The 21,416-nt window shown below is 45.6% G+C and overlaps 2 protein-coding genes; both read right to left on the minus strand.

The window, feature by feature from the left end:
- Positions 1-11,977: 11,977 nt before the first annotated feature.
- On the minus strand, positions 11,978-13,869 carry GSTUM_00009853001 (uncharacterized protein). XM_002840954.2 has 4 exons: positions 13,536-13,869; positions 13,336-13,456; positions 12,872-13,281; positions 11,978-12,801 (listed from the first exon to the last, which is right to left on the minus strand). The coding sequence occupies exons 1-4, from the start codon at positions 13,570-13,572 to the stop codon at positions 12,371-12,373; spliced, it is 999 nt and encodes a 332-aa protein (XP_002841000.1). The 5' UTR covers positions 13,573-13,869; the 3' UTR covers positions 11,978-12,370.
- A 2,632-nt stretch (positions 13,870-16,501) lies between these two features.
- GSTUM_00009854001 (uncharacterized protein) lies at positions 16,502-21,284 on the minus strand (the record flags this gene model as incomplete). XM_002840955.2 has 5 exons in its annotated part: positions 16,502-18,326; positions 18,414-19,054; positions 19,118-19,327; positions 19,378-19,545; positions 19,599-21,284. The coding sequence occupies 5 exons, from the start codon at positions 21,282-21,284 to the stop codon at positions 17,090-17,092; spliced, it is 3,942 nt and encodes a 1,313-aa protein (XP_002841001.1). The 3' UTR covers positions 16,502-17,089.
- Between the last annotated feature and the right edge of the window lie 132 nt (positions 21,285-21,416).

Raw genomic sequence — 21,416 nt, forward strand, 5'->3', positions numbered from 1 at the left:
ACCGCAAATTCATCCCTCAGCTGGGAAAACAAAAGGAATATGTTCAGCGCCTCACTACCGGTAGGAAAGGCGACTGCAGGTACAGTACTGTACAACGTCCTGACACATTTCCCTAATCGCAGTTAGCTACAATAAACTTGACTGGATCTATTTAAGCACTTGCGGTACTTGTACCAGTACTAGTACCAGTAGGTTAGCCCAATACCGGTAGTCTACCCCCCAGTGCTCGGGTATGATATCACTGTCTATAATATCATACCGTTGAATGAGCCGCGGGTATATTTCGAAACGCCACGCAAACCCTATTGGCCTATCTCGAGACCGGAAGCCTGGGCTGTAAATAATTCTATCCTATCAGAAATACCTCTCCTTTCTGCTCATGAAATCTTTAGCCGAAAAATACTGTTATAGTTGATAGAGGAGAAAATAGTACGAGTAGGCTGGGGTCGATGGTGGACCTTTCTGGAATCGTGTAAACGGTCTCTTCCGTTCCGGAGTTATTTTGATCGACGGTGAAGTTTCCCCAGACATGACTTTCCGTTGTTATCACGGGAGTACTGTACACAGGGGAGCGAAGACATACGCGGGGGCAAAGCGATATGTGTGGTGATCCACGGAAGGGTCAGAATTATTTCATTGTGTTTTTATATATCATACACCTGTCTTTACCGTTTAGGTAGTGCCGAACAAGAGAACTAAGGTTACTTCATCATACCTCTCGCATAGCTACTCCACAGCGGTCAGGTCCCATTCTAAATTATCTCCATTCTATTCCGCTTACCCTACCGCTATGCTATTCATTAATAACGCCAAGAAATGTTTGGCTTGTGGCAAGATGGATATTTCATGTTGAGCTGGGATATATGATACTAGGCTATCATAGATCACGCCTAGGTGGTTTAAAGGATAAAACTTTTCGGAATAATACTCGTACTCGTATCATACCCACGACTCGTTGCGCGGCGTGGTGGATGCCGGGTGAACGCACTGTTCCCTCTGTTTGGCAGCTCTTTGCGCCACCTCCCCGGGCCACCGCAGCTTTCCGGGCTAATCCCTGCCCACCCAGATACTCGTAGAGTACTTCATATCTCGCCATTGGCAAAATCTTGGGGGCTGTCTGACCCGTCATATATTTACAAGGGCTGTTACTATAAGCCATGTTTATAAGAATGGTACAGTACTGTCAGGCCTCCTCCCCTTCCCCTGATTTTTGCGGATCTGCTATCTTGGGTCGCAATTGGTGCGCTCGATGACCTGAATTGCCTCAATCATCGAAGGCAACTCCTCACCACGCAGGAAATTAGGAAGGATAAAATGGTCACGGCAAACGGGACTCGAATACGGGAAGATTTTGAGTAACATAAATTTAGTTTGTTCTGGGATCGGTCCAGAAAGTAGGTGTCACTGTAAATGTAGGAGAGAATTTCTAGAAGCTAAGGGGAATGAAAGGGAAAATATACCACGAATGCTCGTTCGTGTCTCCATAATTCCTCTTCCTCTTACCATTTTCGCGAGCGGGTCGTTCCCCTGGAATGTCAATGAATTCGTAAGGAATGAACAACACGAGATAATTGCGAGCTTCTACGTTAGTCACTTTGAGTCCATTCACACATCCCACGGTACCGGAACATTGCTATTCCCGCAGCGAGGACGAAGTAGAAATTAGGTTAAAAAGCGAACCACAGAGGCTCAGGGGCAAAAGCCAAAGACGGCACCACCTAATAATCAGATATGACGGCAAAAAATGGGGGCCAATTCTTCCTTCACTTCTCTACCTTATCGTGCTGGAAGGTGGGAGTTGCTAGTTTGTCGCTCGCTCACACCATGATTTAAGTTGGCTTTCGCGGGCAAACCACAGGTGAAATCTCCATTTGTGGCTTCGAAGCCGAGGTAATAGTGGTTTTGATATATATGATTGGTTAATTGCTTATAGCGCAAACGGGGGTGACAAGCTCAACCTTCTCACCTCCTCCCACCATACCCCACATTTTTGAATTTCTTCAAACTATAGTTTGTAAGGAGCGCTTGCCAAACAGTCGAATAGTTATACATAATAGTTTTGATCAGAACCGGAGTTTAAAGCAATAATCCCCATCAACCACGACACTCCTAGCAGTGAATTATTACTCAAATATCTTTACTTGCTGGGAGCACTTGCATCAACCATAGTGATGCACTTCTATTCTGGTCGCCCTGTCTCCCCACCCCCGTGCTGCCCTTCCTAAGGCTATCACTGTTGGACCAAATATAGGTGTTGTCGTATTTTCAAATAGTGATGCAACTTAAGGAGTAATAGCTCCTTATACTTGATGGGGTTGGGGGCATGTCATAGGATATGGGTTATGAGGGGATCGGTCAAACTTGCACAATATATTTCTAGAACCCTATATAATATTTAAATCAACCAATGTCCCCATAGGCATTCAATCACCTTATACTAGTGATCCCTACACCTACTACCAGGTTGACCAAAGAGTATAATATTATGATAGCAAATATATTCTAACATTTTGATGACATGTTTACCTCTTTAATATATTGTGGCAGAATTTTCTATTTTTCTTAAAGTATATGATGCATGAAATTATATTGCAGAGGGAACCTGGGCAGATTCTGTAAGGTAAACTGAGGGAAAGGATATGACGGCACCTGTACTTGGTCCAGCAGGGATACGCTCCCTCTCTTCCTCACTCCGTTCGCTTGTAACATCCGTTCCAGACTTTGTATGCTATATACATCAGAAGGATAAATGCCCTGAACGAAAGAGAGAAAGCAAAGAGGTATTCATGGACATGTGCTCGAGTGTGGCGGTAGGCGCATTTGTGAGATGACTCGAATATATTTGCCTAGCTTCAAGATTGAGTTTCTTATTTCACTTTCCGGTGATATTGCAGACCATAAGTACGTGCTCTATGTTGAGTACCCTTAACAGCGGATGGTATGCGACTCGGCAGCCATGGGCCAACTATGCTCCAGATGATGGCGTACTTCCCGTCTCTGAGGAAGATGAGCCCTCGCTCAAGAGGGCCAAAAAAAGGCATGCCAAAGGGCCCCAAAGAGGGATCTAAGGCACTACTTTAAGTCCCTCCCCTAAGTAAAAATATATCAATCGCGATTACCATTACCCCAGAGTCCCACTCCCATCTCCCTCGTGTCTCTGGCTGATGCGGAGATCGCGTTGTGCACATCAAATGATTCGGTAATGTCCTTTAATCCGTTTCTAACTGAAATCTAGTTAGGGAGGGGTGGGTTTTATAATGACTCTTGTCTCCCTTATTCCCTTGTTTAATACTTAGCGTACCTTCTCTTGGAGCTTAGTCAAATTATTTGCCCGGGGAAGAATGTGGACTGAAGCTTGGAGAGACTTTGCCACATCAACTTTGTGAACAGCGGGTCTATACTCCTTGCTGTCGTTCTCTATCCAAATTCTTAACATTTAACTAAGCTATTAGGGCTACTCCACAGAAATACTTACTAGGCACCGTCTAATACGCTGATATGTCACTATGGCGTATTGGAGTGAAGCAAGAACCCCAAGAGGTTACATCTTCACCATTATTATCTGCCGCGAACCCCTTAGTCTATCACTTATATGGGTCAAGATCATTATCTCCCTCAGGCACGAGCATAGCCTATTTAGAAAGCGGACAACCTGCCAAGGAGATGTACTCTCGTAAAGCGAGATACATGGTCATGCAGCAAGGAATGTGTATCTCCTAGCATGCCTTTTCCTTATGGCCTCTTCACCACATAGTTCCCCCAACACTCTCCATCCTGATAATTCTGCACATCAAACTTCTTGTTCTCCTTTTCTAGACCCTGATTTTCAGGCTGGGCACGACTATTCGAGCGAGAATATAAGCGCACACCCGGGATCTGAACAAAGTTCTCCACCCAATGTTCCTTCAACCCCCACAACCATAAGCAAATGACGGGTTGGAACAACCCATTGCCAATTGGGCAAAGCTCCGGGAACTCAGCCAGGAAAGGGAGATATCCAGCGGGGGTTAGCGGAATAAGGTATAGCCGGTTGCCCAGCCAGAGCGGGGTCATAGCTCACCAGGAGGGGCCCGTGGCCCTCCTATACATATACCGCGATCCACCTCTGCCGAACACCACAAGATCACCAAACTTCCTGCTTCCTACCTCTTGCGTTCTTTATTTCCCACCCACCACCCTCACTCACACTCCTGGCGCCCACATTGTCATCTTGGGACATATCGGTGGCAACCATCCCCAACGGCAAGGGCAGCGACACCCCCACCAACGCCTCCGCCAGTGGAACACATTTCTTTCTCTCTTCTTCCTTGTTTTTCCTCTTTTCTGTATGTCAATATCATAATAGATTTCTTTGGCTTTGGGGAATTGGTGGTAGTAAAGATAACATATCACACTATCATAATCATGCAGACGCAGTAACTGTTGATGCATACACCAGTATTCTGTTCAATTCATGTCAACTTTTACCCACGTCTTGAAAACTCTAAAAATCAGATTAATCATGCTCGATCACTCGGAAGCTTGCGGATAACTAGTTCCCTTAGGCCCATATATATATACGAGCCCCAGAAGCAGGTCCACATCCCACAGTCCGACCAGGCCAGCTTCCTGAAAAGCCCGGACCGGGCCGTACACTCGTGAACATTGGTTGTCTACTACAGTTCATGGTTTTCTCAAGTCCACTCATGGTTGACTCTCAGTAGTCTAGCTCTCACTGCTCTCCGCCTTTTAGCCTCTTTCTACAGATTCTAATAACAGATCTCGCCCCCTAAAATTGGCTACTACATGGATGCGTAGGTTCGGGTTGCAGGCTGTTGGGGCATCGGTGCACAGGGGAGTTCCCTGTGCCCCCCTTGTCCATCTCCTGTGCAAAAAGTTGGACCTGGACTCTCGATTATTCCGATTTCAAATACGCAAAGCCGGATAATAGGTCAATCTCTTGCGGAGCCATTCCCGCTACCGTCAGGGTGTTCTGAGAAGACTCGAAATTAGACTCCCAGGCCATCTAGGTTTTCCGGAGGGGTGTTACTACCATAAAAAGACCCGGCATATATCTAACCACCACCAGCAAAGCTCGCTAAGATACTGGTTGATCCCTGGAGAGGGGTTACTTCCTCGGGGCAGAAATGAGTGGTGGACTTACGCTCCACTTTTCCAGTAGATTTTTAAATGTTTCACATCTACAGTTTCCAGATATCTGTCCCTAGAAGAATACAGTATAAGTGCTGGGGAGAGCACGCCCGACCTCCGTGATTATGACAATCAAATCAGGAAAACATTAGGAGGTAAAATGTTCCCTAGCCTACAACCAAGCTTGAGGGAGTGACCTAAAAGCAATCGTATGATACTGAACTAGAAGTGATAGACGTTTTACAACTCCTTTCAACTATCAAACATTCAAATCTCCTCAACCAGTTTTAGCTATATTTGATTTTCATATATATTCTTTAGCTGCCCTACATAGCTTTAATCAAACATGTCGGATTGCTTCATATGCTACCTATAGTTTCCCGCTCAAATTGTATCGTACTGTAGATATCGGCGGTCCCCTGCCGGGACTGTAGGTACTGTAGAAGAAACATACTCCCGTCAAACTAGGGCAGCACAAGCGACTCCCCTGGCTTGTGGAACAAGGTCCAGATGGTGCCATATCACCTCCAGCTTCCCAGTGCATCACATGGGGAAGAGAATCTCCCCTTGTTCATACAGGCAGAAGAGCGCCTAGCAGTGGCAGCTACAGTTTACTGTACATTTAGTCACAAAAATCCCGAGAACAAACACCAGCTCAGGGCGACCTAGAAGTCCCAAACGAGGCTCCTGTTCAACTCCGATTATCTTATCACATCGCTGCCAACTCTCACCAACCACATAGAACCCTGGGCTAAGGGGCTATCACATCCACGGCAATCCTGCCAACAATATATGTAGGGCACCAAATGCGATAAATCTGGTCTACTATACCCGCCAAACAGAGACAAAGTTAAGGCAGTGTTTGCACCACCCCCATAGGTAGGGTTTGACATGGAAAAACATTCATCGTAATGCTTCTCACTGTAAGCAAAAACTGCCAGGTGAATGCAATAAGCCTTAGCAAACCCCGTAACGCACCATTGGCGGCAATGTTGATCTACAACTTGGTTTTCGAAAAGTTTACGTTGATTGCGCTGAAACCGTGGGGGACTTAACCGCACACCGCAAATCTTGAGATGGCGCTACAATGCTTTCATATTAAGCACAAGAAATCACGTCGGTGGCTTGATTGATTCGAGCGAAGTGGTGATCCGTATTCTGTAGTGGAGTGGTACCACATATAGTGCTGTCTGGCCAAGGCTTGTTGTATGGTACCCGGGTACGTGTGGCGTGTCCATGCAATCGAATAATCTACCGGCGCTTGCTTACCCGCAGGAATTTCTGTGCACAAACAGGGCCAGTACGAAACAGTCATCACAATAATTCTGAATGCTCCATAAAAAGAAATTGGCATCAAATAATTTATTCCACCAGCAATCCACCCCCACCAAACCTGTCTCCGTGCAAGGAGCCCAACATCATTTCCATCTCCCTCCCTCATGGAACAACCACTATAACCTTCCCTTCAATCTCCACCTCCTCCGTATCATCCTGGGGATTCCCATTCGTATCAACCACAACAGCAAATTGCACATCCTCCTTCCCCAATGCCACAATTGGCGCGTGCCAAGTCCCCACACCATACGAAACCCCCTGCTTTCCGTGCATCAAGAAGGCCTCCACACTATCCATCCTCGGTTTCGGGTCCCAGGGCGGAGAGACTACCACCAAATACCTGAACCCTTCCTCCTGCTTGACCCCCATTGGGATGAACAACTGCGAAGAATGAGGGTGACGCTCCATAACGCGGAGATCAAATTGCCCCGGAACCTCAGTACGTGGCTTAGAGGCGAATATGCTAATCTTGGTATCCGAGGGGTGGCGGTCCTGCGGGGTGGTTTCATAGACGGCGACGCAAGGATACTTTTTTGCGCTGCCTTGGTTCACGGATACAGGCTTCGTTTGATCTTCCAGTATGCTACCACTTTCGGGAATACCAATCACCTGGCCGTATGTGAGAAAATTATCGCACGTTATGGGCCTTGCGGTAATGATTATTGAACCGTCTGTGAGACGTTGGATGTTTTCGGGTGGGGAGGGACGGGCCTCAGATTGGGTTGAGACGGCATCGATAATTTTTTCCATTGTGTTCTTGGGGCCGCCTGGTCCTGGCTTTGCGGAGCTGGCCATTTTGAGGAACCTTGGAAACCAATTTTTTGAAGGGTTTTGAAAGGTCCCGTTTAGGGAGCTGTGGCGGTAGACTAGTAGTGATAGCTTGTGTGCGTTGTATGACTTGGATGCTAGTTTACGACCCCTAAAGTGGCTATCCGAGGAGTGAGGATATCGATACTTATACCTGCGGGTTCAAGATAAGTTAGTCTTGGTTGTTATGATATCGTTGATATCATATCAGACCTCCCTTCTAGGAATAGATTACCTGACTAAACCTCAAACCCGAAACCCGCTCCCAAGTGTGATATCAGGAAAACCCGAGGTAAGTGAGGTGGGCAGTGGTGGTGATGGCGTTTGTTCTTGGACGGGCAAATTCCCGGAAAATCCTTCAGCGCCATAATATCATACAATCCCAGTAAGTTACCCACCCTCCTCCCTCGCCAAAAAAACCCAAGCGCCACTATGCACACAACCTTAGTTACCGGCACATACCCTACCCAACCAGCACTCCCTGTCTCTAGAGTTGATATCGTACATTCCCGGTACCGTACACAACGTCGTATAATAATATTGTGATCTTGTACCCTCTATGCGTCTTTTGTTCTACAAAAACCCGGAGCAATTTGGAATGAAAATTATTTGTCGGCCAATACAAGTATATTTCCTCATAAATGATTAAAACCTCTTCCCTCGATATTTGTATCGCAAAGTTTATGCTATGCCAAGAATTATGAGAGCAGAATCACTCACAATATCGGAGGGATTTTCCCTGAAAAATAAAATAAAAAAATAAAAACGGTAAAGGTCTCCCATACCATCCAATTTTAAGTTTTATCCCTCCCACACCACCCATTCCTCCCATACCACTATTTTAACATAATATTATAATCTTAAGGTTTTCTGGAAACCATATTTTATTTTAATATTTGAAGCTGGTTTAGCATATAGCTACTTTTTATAAATATATTTTTGACAATAGCATATTTTACAATGCATAAAACTATTGAAGATATGATAATATGAAAAAAATTAAAATTATATAATTATTAAATAGCAGGTATTCCTCCACATATAATCTCCTAAAAATCGGAAATATGCACAGAAGTTCTTCATATGAAGAGATGAGGAAAATTGTGGTATTTTAAAATGTATTATATCTGATCTTACCATCCTCTCATGTAAATCTTATCTCTCTTAGTCTTCCAGATATAAAATATACTATGTCAATATTTTGCATATAATTAGTAGAGCTGTATCTGTTACATAACTACTAGATTAGCTTTTTCTGGAAAGTTTGCTTGCTCTGGATATGATGAATTTTGTTTCTAAAATTTAAGCCAACTATACTAAATATGTTCATATCAAACTGGTTCTAAATCAAAAAATAAAATAAGATTAACAGATAATCTTAAGGTCATATATTACAATAGTAGTATGGGAGGGATGTGTGGAATGGAAGGAATACTCATAGAACTTAAAAATGGGTGATAATGGGGTGACCGTTACTGAAAAAAAAAAAGAAAAACAATATTTAAGGTTCTGTTCGGCGCGCAAGAAAAATGGCATTTTTCTCACTTTTATGCTATTTTTCCACTCTTTTTCTTTAAAAAAAGAGAGGCCTGTTTGGCACACCTATAAAAATAGCATTTTTTTAAATAGAGTTGCCTTTTTTTTATGGCATTTTTTTTGTAAAATAAACAGGGGATTAGGGTATAATGAAAATATAAAAATAAAATTAATGAAATGACTAATACAATCTTTATGAGAGTGATAATAATTTCAGTGAATGTTTCTATAATCCTTTTCAAAATATTCTGATTGATTCAAAGAGCAATTTACAAACGAATTTCAACAAACAAATACAATGAATTCTACCAATAATTCGATTGAATCTGACCGCAACAAGTCTCAGTATTTCAAACACAATGCAGGTTTGCTACTCCAGCTAGCAATAGGCACAATTGAAGAAGTCGGAAGCCATTTTGAAAAACAAGTTTCTAGAAACTCTGCCCTTAGTGGCAAAGTGTATATGTTAAAGCTGCTTGATGAGGGAACGCATCCGTGATGCTTTGCTGAGGTTTTCCACATGTCTCGTAATTGTTTCCTGAATCTTTGTGGCTGGCGGAGGGACAATGGAGGGTTTATAAAAGCAATCATGCTGACAACACCGGGTGCTTGGTTTTAGGTTTAAATAATTTATACCCATTATTTAGGGTGTATTTTGCTTATATATATCAGCCGGAAAAAAAAAGAGAAACCATTGCCAAGCACTATTTTTTCTGAAAAACACCATTTTTTTAAAATAGCTTTAAAACCATTTTCAGGAAAAACGCCATTTTTTTTTATAACTGCGTGCCGAACAGGGCCTAAATTTTTAGCCTTAATAATTGTAGAGTTCCTATATCCTAAACACTAAGAACTTATTACGTATCACCCATATTTGCACTTCCTGACATTTTTGCTATCTGTTTCAGCGTGCTCCCCCATGAAAAATGCCATCAGGGGTGTTTAGGTGAATATTCCAGCTCGAGCCGCAGCCTGCTTAATTGCTCCATCCGATAGAATAGAGAACCACAGCGTAAATTACCTTATGTAGCATTCCTTAAGATTTGTTTGAGTGACCATAGTGGGGTTTTTTGGGAGCAAAGTTTTTTTGGAAGTGTCTATTATAAGGGGCCTTTCACCCCCTTTTCTTCATCGGAGATAGAGACGACGACGAAGACGAGAGGCACGATAGCAACAACCTCCTAGGCGACACGGGGGCGACAAACATATACCGTACCTGCTTACGGCTGTAATTGATCTTTCTTTTCTTTCTTTAGTTCTTCCCATCATGCGAGGGGTGACGACCCTTCCCTTTACTGAGAAGCAGCTGGACGGAGTGTGTATCGTACAATATATGCCCCGGATAGAAGACTAATAGTTCCAAGTAAAAATCCGAATGATCCACCTCAACCTTTGTTCAAGCTCACTACCCAGTTGAGGGATTTCCACTCCAGGAACATCAAAAAGTTCGGATCACCGAAAAATGATCAAACCCTATCTTACCAGCACCACAGCCCCTGCCCCCTCTCATCCATCCCCGTTCTTGTAGCCCGAAACTGTTATAATATTATCATACTAATATACGATATCCCGTTGAGTCTGCTCGCCCTATCATACCATCACACTCACGATAAAGGAAACTTAGGCTTGGTCAATTGCAAACCAGGCTGCCCCAGAACCTCACGACTCCAAACCCCACCCAGCGATACAGGGACTTTGCACGAGCAGCTCTATAATATTATAGCATAGGATCTATGACGGTCCATTAAAATACTTCCGCGACACTCATAGCGGAGATATTCGAGCGAGTGACACTCCATGATCCTCTGGCGTAGGTTTCCAGAATGCAAAAGTATCATTAGACTGGGGGTGCCCTCAGCGAGGCGACCCCCTCAGCGAGGTTTGGCATGGTTTTGCTTGCTAAAGTAGTGGAGTGCGGGTAGTTTTTGCTGCCAAATCTTGCCGCGCCTCGCTGAGGGGGTCGCCTCGCTGAGGGCACCCCCAGTCTACAATAAGATTCCACTAATCGCAAACAACAACAGTCCACCGACATACGATCCGCAATATCGCACGTCGATCATGACCTTCATTGTCTCCGGCAATGGAGTTCAGGAGCAGCTCTAACCCTTCCCCCTCCCCCGTTGAAATCAAAGGAGGCATGAGCAAAGTTATAAGTATCTGCAAGTCATAAAATTCCGAAAACAGTCTGAAACGACGGTAGTCGCCCGCCTACCTGAGCGCTAGCTCGCCGGAGAGGGGGGTAAGATGCGCCTGTATGTCAGCACTATGATGTCAATGTAATGAATATATGAGTGAAATATAGCATACGGCATGAACCTCTCCCGAGGAAGTTGGAGCCCTTAACGCGCGCTTTAGCTTTTTAACTATGGATTGTATGAGCATTAATCGAATTCATTGAATAGCACGATGGGCAAGCCTTGAATCCCAGCTTTGCTTTGCTTTGCTTGCTCGCCTGAACTGCTTCGCGATGCAAATTGAGCTCGCGATAACTCTCGAACCAAGGGAAGGGATGAAAAATGACGGCCTTGCAGTTTCTTTTTCTTCCTTTCCTTTTTTCTAGCTCCATTGCCCGCCGGTCCAGGTTAGATTATTATATTTGTCCTTCTGGTATATTGTTATTCTGAAGCAAAAATTATTGAATGAATTGATCTATCACGAGGGGTACTGCGGCGTGGCCGATTGATCGCACTGTATTGACTTGATGTACTGATTTGAAAGGACTGCAAGATGAGCAGGCTCCCATGAAAAAGGGCCAGTAGGGCTTCTGTTGTACAATAATTAACGACACATTGCGATATCTGATACAGGCGTTTGTTTCTTTTGAGTAGATAGGTAGGCAGCTGGGGCTTCTTTTTTTTTTTTTTTTGCGAAAGCGGGTACGGAAATACCGTCCCCCACACCTGCAAGATAAACGGACGAAGGACGAACCGCAGTAGGCGCGACCGTCGGCAATCGGGCTGTAGAGAGATGGTGGAGAATAGAGCCACGGTCGGAAAGTTCCCATATCTGGAATATCTGATCTGGCAAAAAAGCCAGATGGACGGACGGATGGACGGACGGGATTGACAAGATTAAGTGATGTTTTGTTCGTTTCCAACTAGCGGTCGCGATGCTTTTTTATATATTTGTAATCTGAATAGTTGACCGGTGTTGCAAATAGGCCGCTCCATGAAAAGAAAAAAGAAGAATTTTGAGAAGTATCGACGAAAGACCGAGCCAGTGTGAACTGTCAAAATCACTTGTCGCTCGTTGATGTCGAACTCGTTCACACAGATCCTCCTCCCTGCCCCAATTTTTTTCCGACCGCCGAATTAATCCGAGTCTAAAGACGCATGAGAAGAGGAAGTAAGTCTCCTCTTCCAACACAAGACCCGACTCTCCAACCAAAGAAAACAAAACAACACACACGATAAGGAACAAAGTAAGAAATGAAGGGATACAAAGATAGACTTTTAGAAAGTGTAAATAAAGGTTAAGGGAGAAAGCTGTACCCGATCAAAAAAAGGAAAAAAAGAGAGAGAAAAAACTACAGGGTGGGTGACTTTAGATAGGCCTGAATAATCTATCTCCTGTAACTACGATCATCGCCACGGGTCTCGTCACGGTAAGCGCCACCTCCATAGGCTCTTCCACCTTCGCCGCCGGTGGCTGCGGGAACCGCAGGCTCACCAGCACTGCTGCGAGAATATCCGACATCACGATCACTATAGCTAGCATAGCCAGCATCCCTGGGCGCACGTCTTTCATCTCTTCCACTATACCTATCGTCACGTCCAGACGCGTAGCGGTCAACTCCACGGGGCGGGAAGTCATCACCCCTATCACGAGAACTATAGTAGCGGTCTCCACGCCCGCCACGATCACGATCATCATAGCGAGGATTATAGCCACGATCATAATCATCGTAAAAACGGCCACCACCACCACGCGACGGGCCACGCCCACCACGGTAACCACCATCATCACGACCGGGTGGCCCACGACGGTAATCATCTGCATCTTTGCTGTCAGCTAGGCTTCATTTCATGAGGGAATATATATATTCCAACAGGTTGACACATACCTCTTTTAGGTGGACCGAAGTACTTTCCAGGAGTAGGAGTCCTGGGACGACTACGTCTCGCCTTCTCAATAGATAAAGTTCGGCCTTCAAAAACCTCACCCTGCAAATGCTCTTTCGCGCTGTCCGCTTGATCCAATGTAGCAAGCTTGACAAACCCGAAGCCACGAGACTCCTTGGTGTGAGGGTCCAACATAATTTGACACTTTTCAACCTCACCGTACTTGGCGAAGAGACGAGTAACATCATCTTCGGTAAGACGTGGGTGAATGCCAGTAACAAAGAGGTTAGTGCCAGGATTTTGGGAGCCATCAGAAGAGCTAGGACCACGGCGTTCACCACCACGCTCGGAAGAGGTGGAGGCAGTATCCATAGGGCGACGATCATCAGGGCGCGACTCAGGAGGAACAGATCTACAAACATTAGCAGGTCGCGCATAATTCGAAAGGAATAAGGGAACAAAATACCTCTCGCCGCCACGGCCCCCAGGGGAGGCGCTTCTCACGCGGTCCCTTCTTGGGGAAGAATCCTCGCGACGTCCACGAGGCGACATCGAGCGTTCATCACGACGGTAGTCACGTCCATCTTCTACTCGGGTCAGCATAAAAAAGTTGAAAACAAGTTCGCACCTGAAGAAAAAAGCAACAGATCTAGAAAGGGAGCATACCATCGTAATCACGGTTATTTTCATTTTCATAGTCCATCGTCATTAAAACCGTACTCAAAACTCAAAAAACAAAATAGTATTGTTGGGTAGCACAAGGCGAAGAAAGTAAACAGGGTGAAATCGCTCAAGGTGACACGATCAAACACAAGAGAGCAGAGCGAAGGGGGACGAAGAGGTATGTTGTGTTGGGAGACTAGGGAAGTTAAGAGGGAGAAGGAGGAAGTGAGGCTGATGAAATATGACGAGGGAAAGGATTGGGAAAGCAGAATGCGTTGGAGAAATAGAAAGGAAGGATGGAATGGAGGGGGTTGACAAGAGAGAAGGGAGGTTAGGGCGATGGCAGATGAGCAAAGCAACGAAAAAAAAAAAAAAGGGGGGGGTGAAATCCGCCAGTACGTAAACGGTGGGACCAGGGCTGACCCTACCAGTAGGTTACTAGTATCATACTTGCCGATTCCAAAAGTATCCGGCCGCCTTGGCGCCAAGACATTCTAATTTGCATCTGAATGTGCAAATATGGGAGCCAAGGCATCCGGATAATACTTTTGGAATCGGCAACTACGAATCTGGTGACAAGGAACCAACACCACCACGCTTTCCCTATGAAACGCGCTTCCCAGCAGACTCCAACTAACCACAAGAAAAAACCTAGCGATTTTCTCGATGGCACAACTTGAGCATTACCGTATTCGAGCAGAGTTCTGGAGGATGAGCTCAAAATCAGCGCCAAGACAGGAAATTTGCGCGGGATTCCTACATGTCAACTGTAAACCACTGGCTACTCTAATTCACTCATCGTTAGTTTTCTGTAGAACAGAAAAAATTCGCAATCCTCTCCCCCAAATCCCCTGTGATTGCTGTTCAAAGGGGAAATTTCGTTGTGCGCCTCTGTGGTGGTTGGCGAAACTTGTGCATTTTGTATGGAAACCCAGGTTGGTACATGGTCCGGCAAGAAGTTATGGAACAGTTATTTGAGGTTAACGAACCAAATCCATCCTTGTCGACGGTTGATGGGCTCCTATGCTTGTACTTGTATCATATCGGTTTCTTTTCGTCGCCAAGTTCGTAAGATAGAGTACGGTACTTGCAAAGGTACCGTGCCGTTGTCAACCTCTTATAGCGGTTGTTAACATTGATGGAGTAACCCCATCGTCCTATATGGGATTAGGGTATGCTGACTGGAGTGAGTTTGTTTTCCTGTTAAGCAGGACTGTTGTTTCTATACTTTATGTTGTGGTTAGCCCTTGGTGTGAGGAGCTACCATGAGTTACTTATATTTTGTTTTCTGTTCTTTCTTTCTGAGATAGATCATTCAAAAAACATCCCCTCTCCATAATGTTCTGGTGCTGTTCCCCCACCTACGTGATTCCACAACGCCACTTCCATCACCCTCATCTCTCAGTCTCCCATTCAGTACTTCCCTGTGCGCTTGATTCCCAACGGAAGTGTTGCCATCAAACATAATACGGGTTCTCGGGGTGAGAATAAGTATGATATCCGGGCTATGATACTATCATAGCAAAACCCTCCACATTTCACCAGCCCTCCGCGACCAATATTTTCGAAATTCGTGTATATGGGTTTAGTTATGCGAAAAGGTACAACTTTGAAAATGCAATGAATATAATTGAATTCATATTATAATATTATGATATAATAAAATAAAAAAAACAGATATTTAAAAATATTGACTTTATTGGCCTCCAGTAAACTCAATTTTCTTGAGAAATATTCCCTAGACCTATCAAAGGATACTCTACATGCTAGAGAAGTTTCAGATGAATCCAATTATATTCGTTGCATTTTCAAAGTTGTACCTTTTTCTCATAATTACACTCATTTGTGTATCATACCAGGACACTTTTTCTAGCCTATGTACAGTACTCGAGTACCGTATTTTTGCAGCGGGCAAAACTTGACGCATCTGAGCTCAGACATTCCCTCGCTATTGACAGCGAAGCTTAATTTAATGGTGAGTCTGGTCGCTCTCGGCTTTCCTAAATGCTAGAATCAGAGATACAAGTTGCACCCTGCAACTGTAGTTATTCCAAGTTAACATTACCTTGGGCGCTCTCTTCCCGAGAGTGCCCGACAACTCAACGCCAGATTCGACGACACTTTCAATTTGTATGTGAATTTAAGAATTTCAAACCACTACCGGGAATTTTCCGATGCTTTAGATGTCCTTCCGGCTTTCCCACACATTGCTTTAAGTCTTTGAAAACAAGTCTTCTTCTCTTTTACAACTTTTATTTTCATCTGGTGGGACTTCGGTTTGGGTTACACTTGAAAGTGTCGTTGAGCCGAATCTGGCGTTGAGCTGCTGGGCACGGCAGTAGTAGCGGTGTGTCTGGTTGACAGACAATAAAAGCCAGGAAAGGTACCTGTTTTGTGACCATCATCATATATATCATGAGGGAGTAATTTAACAAAAGTTACTCAAAAGTTTCCTAAAAAAAAGAAAAAAGTAGGGTTTTTTCTATTTTTTGGAAACCTTCATTTTGAGCTCATTATTGCAGTTTGATCATCACGTCTCGGTGTCAACCAGACACACCACTTCAAAATAGAGTTTTGCTCCAAACCTCAATAATCAGGGTCAAAAAGAGGGTTTGACCTGGCAACTAGACACACCCTTAGCCCTCAACCCACGAGTACCGTACTGTATCATACCAGTATAGCACGATGCGCAACTTATTGAGCCCCTCGATGAGTGATAGTCTACGGTGGTTGAATTGCCGGTATACTTACGCACCTACAATACGGTATTAGATTCCAAGCTTAATATACCTTTGACGAGCAGTGTGATCTTCACATTATCAGATCGCTCACTATGGTTGCATGGGATCGGTACTGTACGGTAGGTTACAGTAGTGAATCTAGTATGCACAACTACTGGTACTGCACAGGTATGAGATCGTAGACATATCATATTTCAGAACATCATAATACCAGTACTCGAGCAGTGCTTCAATATCCTAAGCCTGCACCAACACAAAAACAGATAGTCTGAAGTCTAGAGATTCATACCATCACTCAAGTGTAGGCCTTAACCCAAACAAAAAGAATCCACGGTATCCGGCTATAATGCAAGGGGACACCATTTACAAACACCCTTTTGAACTGTAACTTACCTTCAACTTTAAAACTATACTACGGTGCACTATATCACCTCCGAAACATGCAAAGAAGGAAGGCAAGTTAAAGAAGGAAACGAAAAATAAAGAAAAAAAGCTAGTACTATCCGATCCGATCCTGAACCCCGGTAACAAGCCATCAATCCCAGAATTCCCATGATGATGAAAGAAAAGAAAGGAAAAAGGGGAGAAAAAATTGAAACAGTAAATAGAGTTGATTGGAAGAAGGATACAGCAGCAGTTAAAAGGCCACAAAACGAAATGAAGGAAGAAGTAATTGAAGGATGGGGGGAAGGAAGGAAGGAAAAAGAGGTGTCAAACGAACAACCAGACCTCGTCAAATTAGAAGACGCAAGTCATCTAATAATACAGATATTTGAAATACCATACCCCAACTGCATCATATTACAGGGGCATCGTCTACCATTTCTTCTTGCGGGCCTTTTTGGCACCGCTGGCGCCAGCAGCTCCCTTTGTGGTCCCGAACCGACCATTGCTCTGTCGAGGAAAAATCATGCCTTTCCTGCTCTTCCGCCCAGTCGTAGTCACCGAAGTCGCTGGCGAGGGCTCCGCCACACCGTTCACACCAACCACCGATTGAGCACCACTAGATTCGCCGAGTCTAGATGAATCAATTTCCATGGGTGGGAATTCGGGACGGCCAGCTAAGCCGGCTAGGGTGCCATTTTGGGTAGGGGCCTCAGTTAGAACAGCTGCCAAATGATTTTGCGGCGGCTCCGGGATGCCCATTCTGCCACCAATGCTTGGAAGTGTATGGTCTCTATTTGGGGCAGCATTTTCATCAATTGCACGGAGGGGTGAGGGAAGGTCCATAGCCCGAAATCCTTCCATCAGAGAGTCGTTTTCGCCGGAATTTCGCTCTGGCTTAGGAATCGGTTCCATTCTCCTATCTGGTATTGGCACCTGTAAATGGGCATTGCTTTCCCGTGGTGCCCCACTGATCGCCTGAGCGTTTCTTTGACCCCATCCAGACATCGAAAGAGACAAATGAGATTCAAGCGGGGGCACTGAAGAATATACCCTGGCCGAATTCCCGTTGAGTTCACATTCGTCATCATAATCTTCACTCGGCGGGCTCCATACTTCTGCCTCTACACGAAGCCCAACCGGAGCAAGGTCTTTAAGATACCATGGCGGCCTTCCATTGTCCCAATGAACTCCGAGTTCCGGATCGATATTCAAAGGTGGTAAGACAACAGAGGAATCTTGTAGCTGTATTTGTGGGACCAGTGCATTGTTGTCTTCCATTGACGGGAGAATTTCCCCGTTCATGCCACCGTAAGTATCAATGGGCTTCATATCGGCAACATTGCCCCCAGTTATCTCTATAGAGGGGGGACGAGTTCGTATCTCTAGTTCGGACCTTCTCACATCTTCTAGAAGTGGGAGGACGTGTGGTAAAATCAGCGATGCGACTGTTGTACCCTGTAAATCGTCTTTTGGTGATGAGTGCATCAACCCTGATCCCAATTGATACCGGTAAACAACCTTGTATTCCAGGATCGGTTGCGAAGGCGGTGATTTAAGAACAGACAAGAGATCGCACGCAAATGCACCCACATTAGGATACAAGCGATTTTCTATTCGCTCTTCAATCAGTGAAAATCCATTGATGAAAACGTGATTCGGATCGAGGCTGTATCATAAACGATTGTCAGTAGACAGCTCTAAGAGAGGCAAAGGCTGCTTCAAACATATAATCTGCAAATGCGCGAAGACATACCTCCTAGCAATTTCAAAGACATCCCTGATGAGTGGAATCTCAGGAAAGTAGTTCAAGTCCGTATACGCCTCCATGAAATCCACCGTTTCAGTGCCCCTGTTCTCCTTCTCTTGCTTTTGCTCAAATATTTCCCTCAAACGCTCCAGCTCAGAAACACGACCCTGAGCAAATTCTTTACGTTTCTCGAGATCTATTGTGCCTTGCTTGAACCCTGCACTAGAATACTTTTTTTTGACTACCTCCGCAGATGTAAAGCTGTTGATTGAAGCTTGAAGGCTCCTCACAAGGCTTGCGCCGCGCCGGGATTCACGTTTCAGAGTCCAGTATTTACAAGCACTTGCCACAAATTCATCGACTTCAGCAACGTCAAACCGGCAAACGAATTTGACTACCCGGTCGTAGATCACTCGGGGTATAACTGGAGCACCGGAGGCAAGTTTCCACGTCGATTTGGGGTCTTGACTGCGTTTACGTTTGTTCCCAAATGTTAAAGTAACCCGTGGAAGGTTTCCATTTCGTAACATGCCGTTGCGTAGGCCGTGATCAGGCCCAGCCATCGCAGCAGACTGGCTATCGCCCCACTGCGTGCCAGTCATCGTATTCGCATAAAAGTCCATCGCGTCGGACACAGCAGTATCCACCTGTACGGTACAATATTAACTTCCCACCAAAAAAAAATCACAAGGAATGGGCTGGCAACATACGTCGTTGTCTCTCCTCCATTGCTCAGGCACATGCTTATCACAATATGCCTTGAGAGCCGAAGTTTCCATGAGTGCTCCCGTCCCCAAGCTATTCTTCATCTTCATGGAAAGCCTCGCCCTACGGCCACAAGTGACATGAAATGCAATAAAGCAATTCTTATTGCTGCATTGGATACAAGCTCCCATTTTTTGTTTACAGATGTAACAGCTCTATTGGATGTTAGAGATTTTCCCATGAAACTCGAATTATGGCAACTGACCAGCTTCCATCTTGATTTTGGCACCGAGTCCATTCCATCAACTGGCTCCATATACGATGTGTTACCAAGAATGACCTCAGGAATCCATATCGCGCACAGTAAATGTGCCCATTTAGTGTTAGTTGTCTGCTTGAAGGCCCCGTCCGTGTTTGGGCAGAATATGCAGTTCTGTGATTCTTATGGTTAGTGGACCCCAACTCCGAAGGATTGGAGGCACATACCGCTGTCTTATTAGGTATAGCCAAGCATTTGCGGCAAAGCCACTGACCTTCCGGGATATGTGGCACCCCGTAGCACTCTTGGTGAACTGCTAAATTACACCCGTCACAGAAGACGATGGCGTTAGAATTTTCACACTCGCCATCATCGCAAATAACACATTTACTATCTTCACCCCCGTCTTCGTCGCCATCATTTCCCGAGCTTCTCCGCCGGTTTCCGTAGGTAGAGCCATGGGGCTTTGCAACGGTCTTGGGTATCCTTCTTTCCAAAGTCACCCACTCCTTCTCTATCTTAGTCATAGCGACCTCAAACATCTCCCTAGTGATAGGCTGAATATCCCTCATCCTCCTGTGACTGTTATATGTAGTGAGCCATTTGTTATCTTGCTCATCCATGTCATACTCTACTTTCTCGACTACCTCAATTGACTGCAGCTGGTCGTCAATCAGGGTGTCCGGGCGGTCACGAACAAGGGTACGTGGACGTTCGAAACGTGAGGTTTCCTGATACCCAATAGCAATCATTGCACTATCAACGTTTGATCCAGAGCGATTTGGAGGATTGTTCAACCCTTGGGGCCCCGTGCTCCCAACAGGCGTCAACCAGGCTGCCTCGGAAAACTGAAATGGTGTAATTTTCCGATATTCAGGCTTTTTGAGCTCCGTCTTCGCTAGGTCAGGAGGGTCTTGGGTGTTGGTCTTCATTCTAGAGCCCCGCCCAGCGGACGGCGGGGCATAAGACTTCCGTGAAGGCCTCCCGGTAGTTGATCGGTGGGCACGGAGGGAGGCAAGTGTTTGTCCATCTTTACCACCCCTGGAGGGCCCGGAAAAAGATGGTGTAAACCGTGAACTCAATTTTTGGCTCGAAGCCGAAGCAAGCTCCTCAGTAGGCGTCACTGCTGGTGTTTGCGGGGCACCGGGTGCGGCCTCCACAAGTGCCGGATCAGTTGGGATAGACGGAGCATCAGTGCTTGTATTAGAGGGAGGGGGAGGGGGGGTTAGAGCGGCAAGCGCCGGATCAATAGCTATCATGGGTAGAGGTTGTAAGTGTTTCTCAAAAGGGCCTGAGACGCTGGCGTCTTCCATATTGATATCGCCTCCAGTACTAAAGACTCCGTTATCAACAGTAGGTGGCCATGGCCCGGATAGAATTGGGACCCCCGCGCTATAGATAGATCCGTTTCCTTGATCGTCTTGAGGAAGCTCCGGCTTCTCTTGGGTATCTACAACCTTTGCAGGCCTCTCGCCATCGATTACCTCGGCTGAGTAGACCTTAAGCGGACGATTGATATCTAAATCGATATGGAACTCGGTGTAGCTTCGTTCTTCCCGTGGCTTGATGTCCGCCCCGGTGATAGAAGCCGGGGCTGCCGGTATTGCTAGTGTTCGCGCAGGCATTCTTCGTGTTCGTGCAATAGAGCCTCCTCTAGCGGCATTCCACTCGTTGGCCGTCACAACCTCACCAGTAGTGGGGTTCATGTACCTTCCACCACCCCCTGCGCCTCCGGGCCTATACCCATTCTGATATGTCGGCCTTCTCCTCCCAGTCGGAGTTCTACTCTCACTATTTGCTGAAGGTGGGCGCGTTCGAGAGGATATTATTGAGCTACCGCGGGCACGGAGTCTAGGACGGCCTCTACCGCGGCCACGAACAGTAGGGGTCTGTACAGAAGGGGATGGAGCCATGTATGTTGTTAAAGTCGATAGAAACACAGCATATCCAGGCGAAGAACGCGTAGAAGAGTTAGGGAGATAGGGGAGAGAAGGGAGAGTTCTCAGAATTGTTGGAGCGGGGTGTTGTGTGAAGTGTTCGGTCGA

The sequence above is a fragment of the Tuber melanosporum genome (assembly GCF_000151645.1).
Source record: "Tuber melanosporum whole genome shotgun sequence assembly, scaffold_61, strain Mel28".
NCBI classification, from domain to species: domain Eukaryota; kingdom Fungi; phylum Ascomycota; class Pezizomycetes; order Pezizales; family Tuberaceae; genus Tuber; species Tuber melanosporum.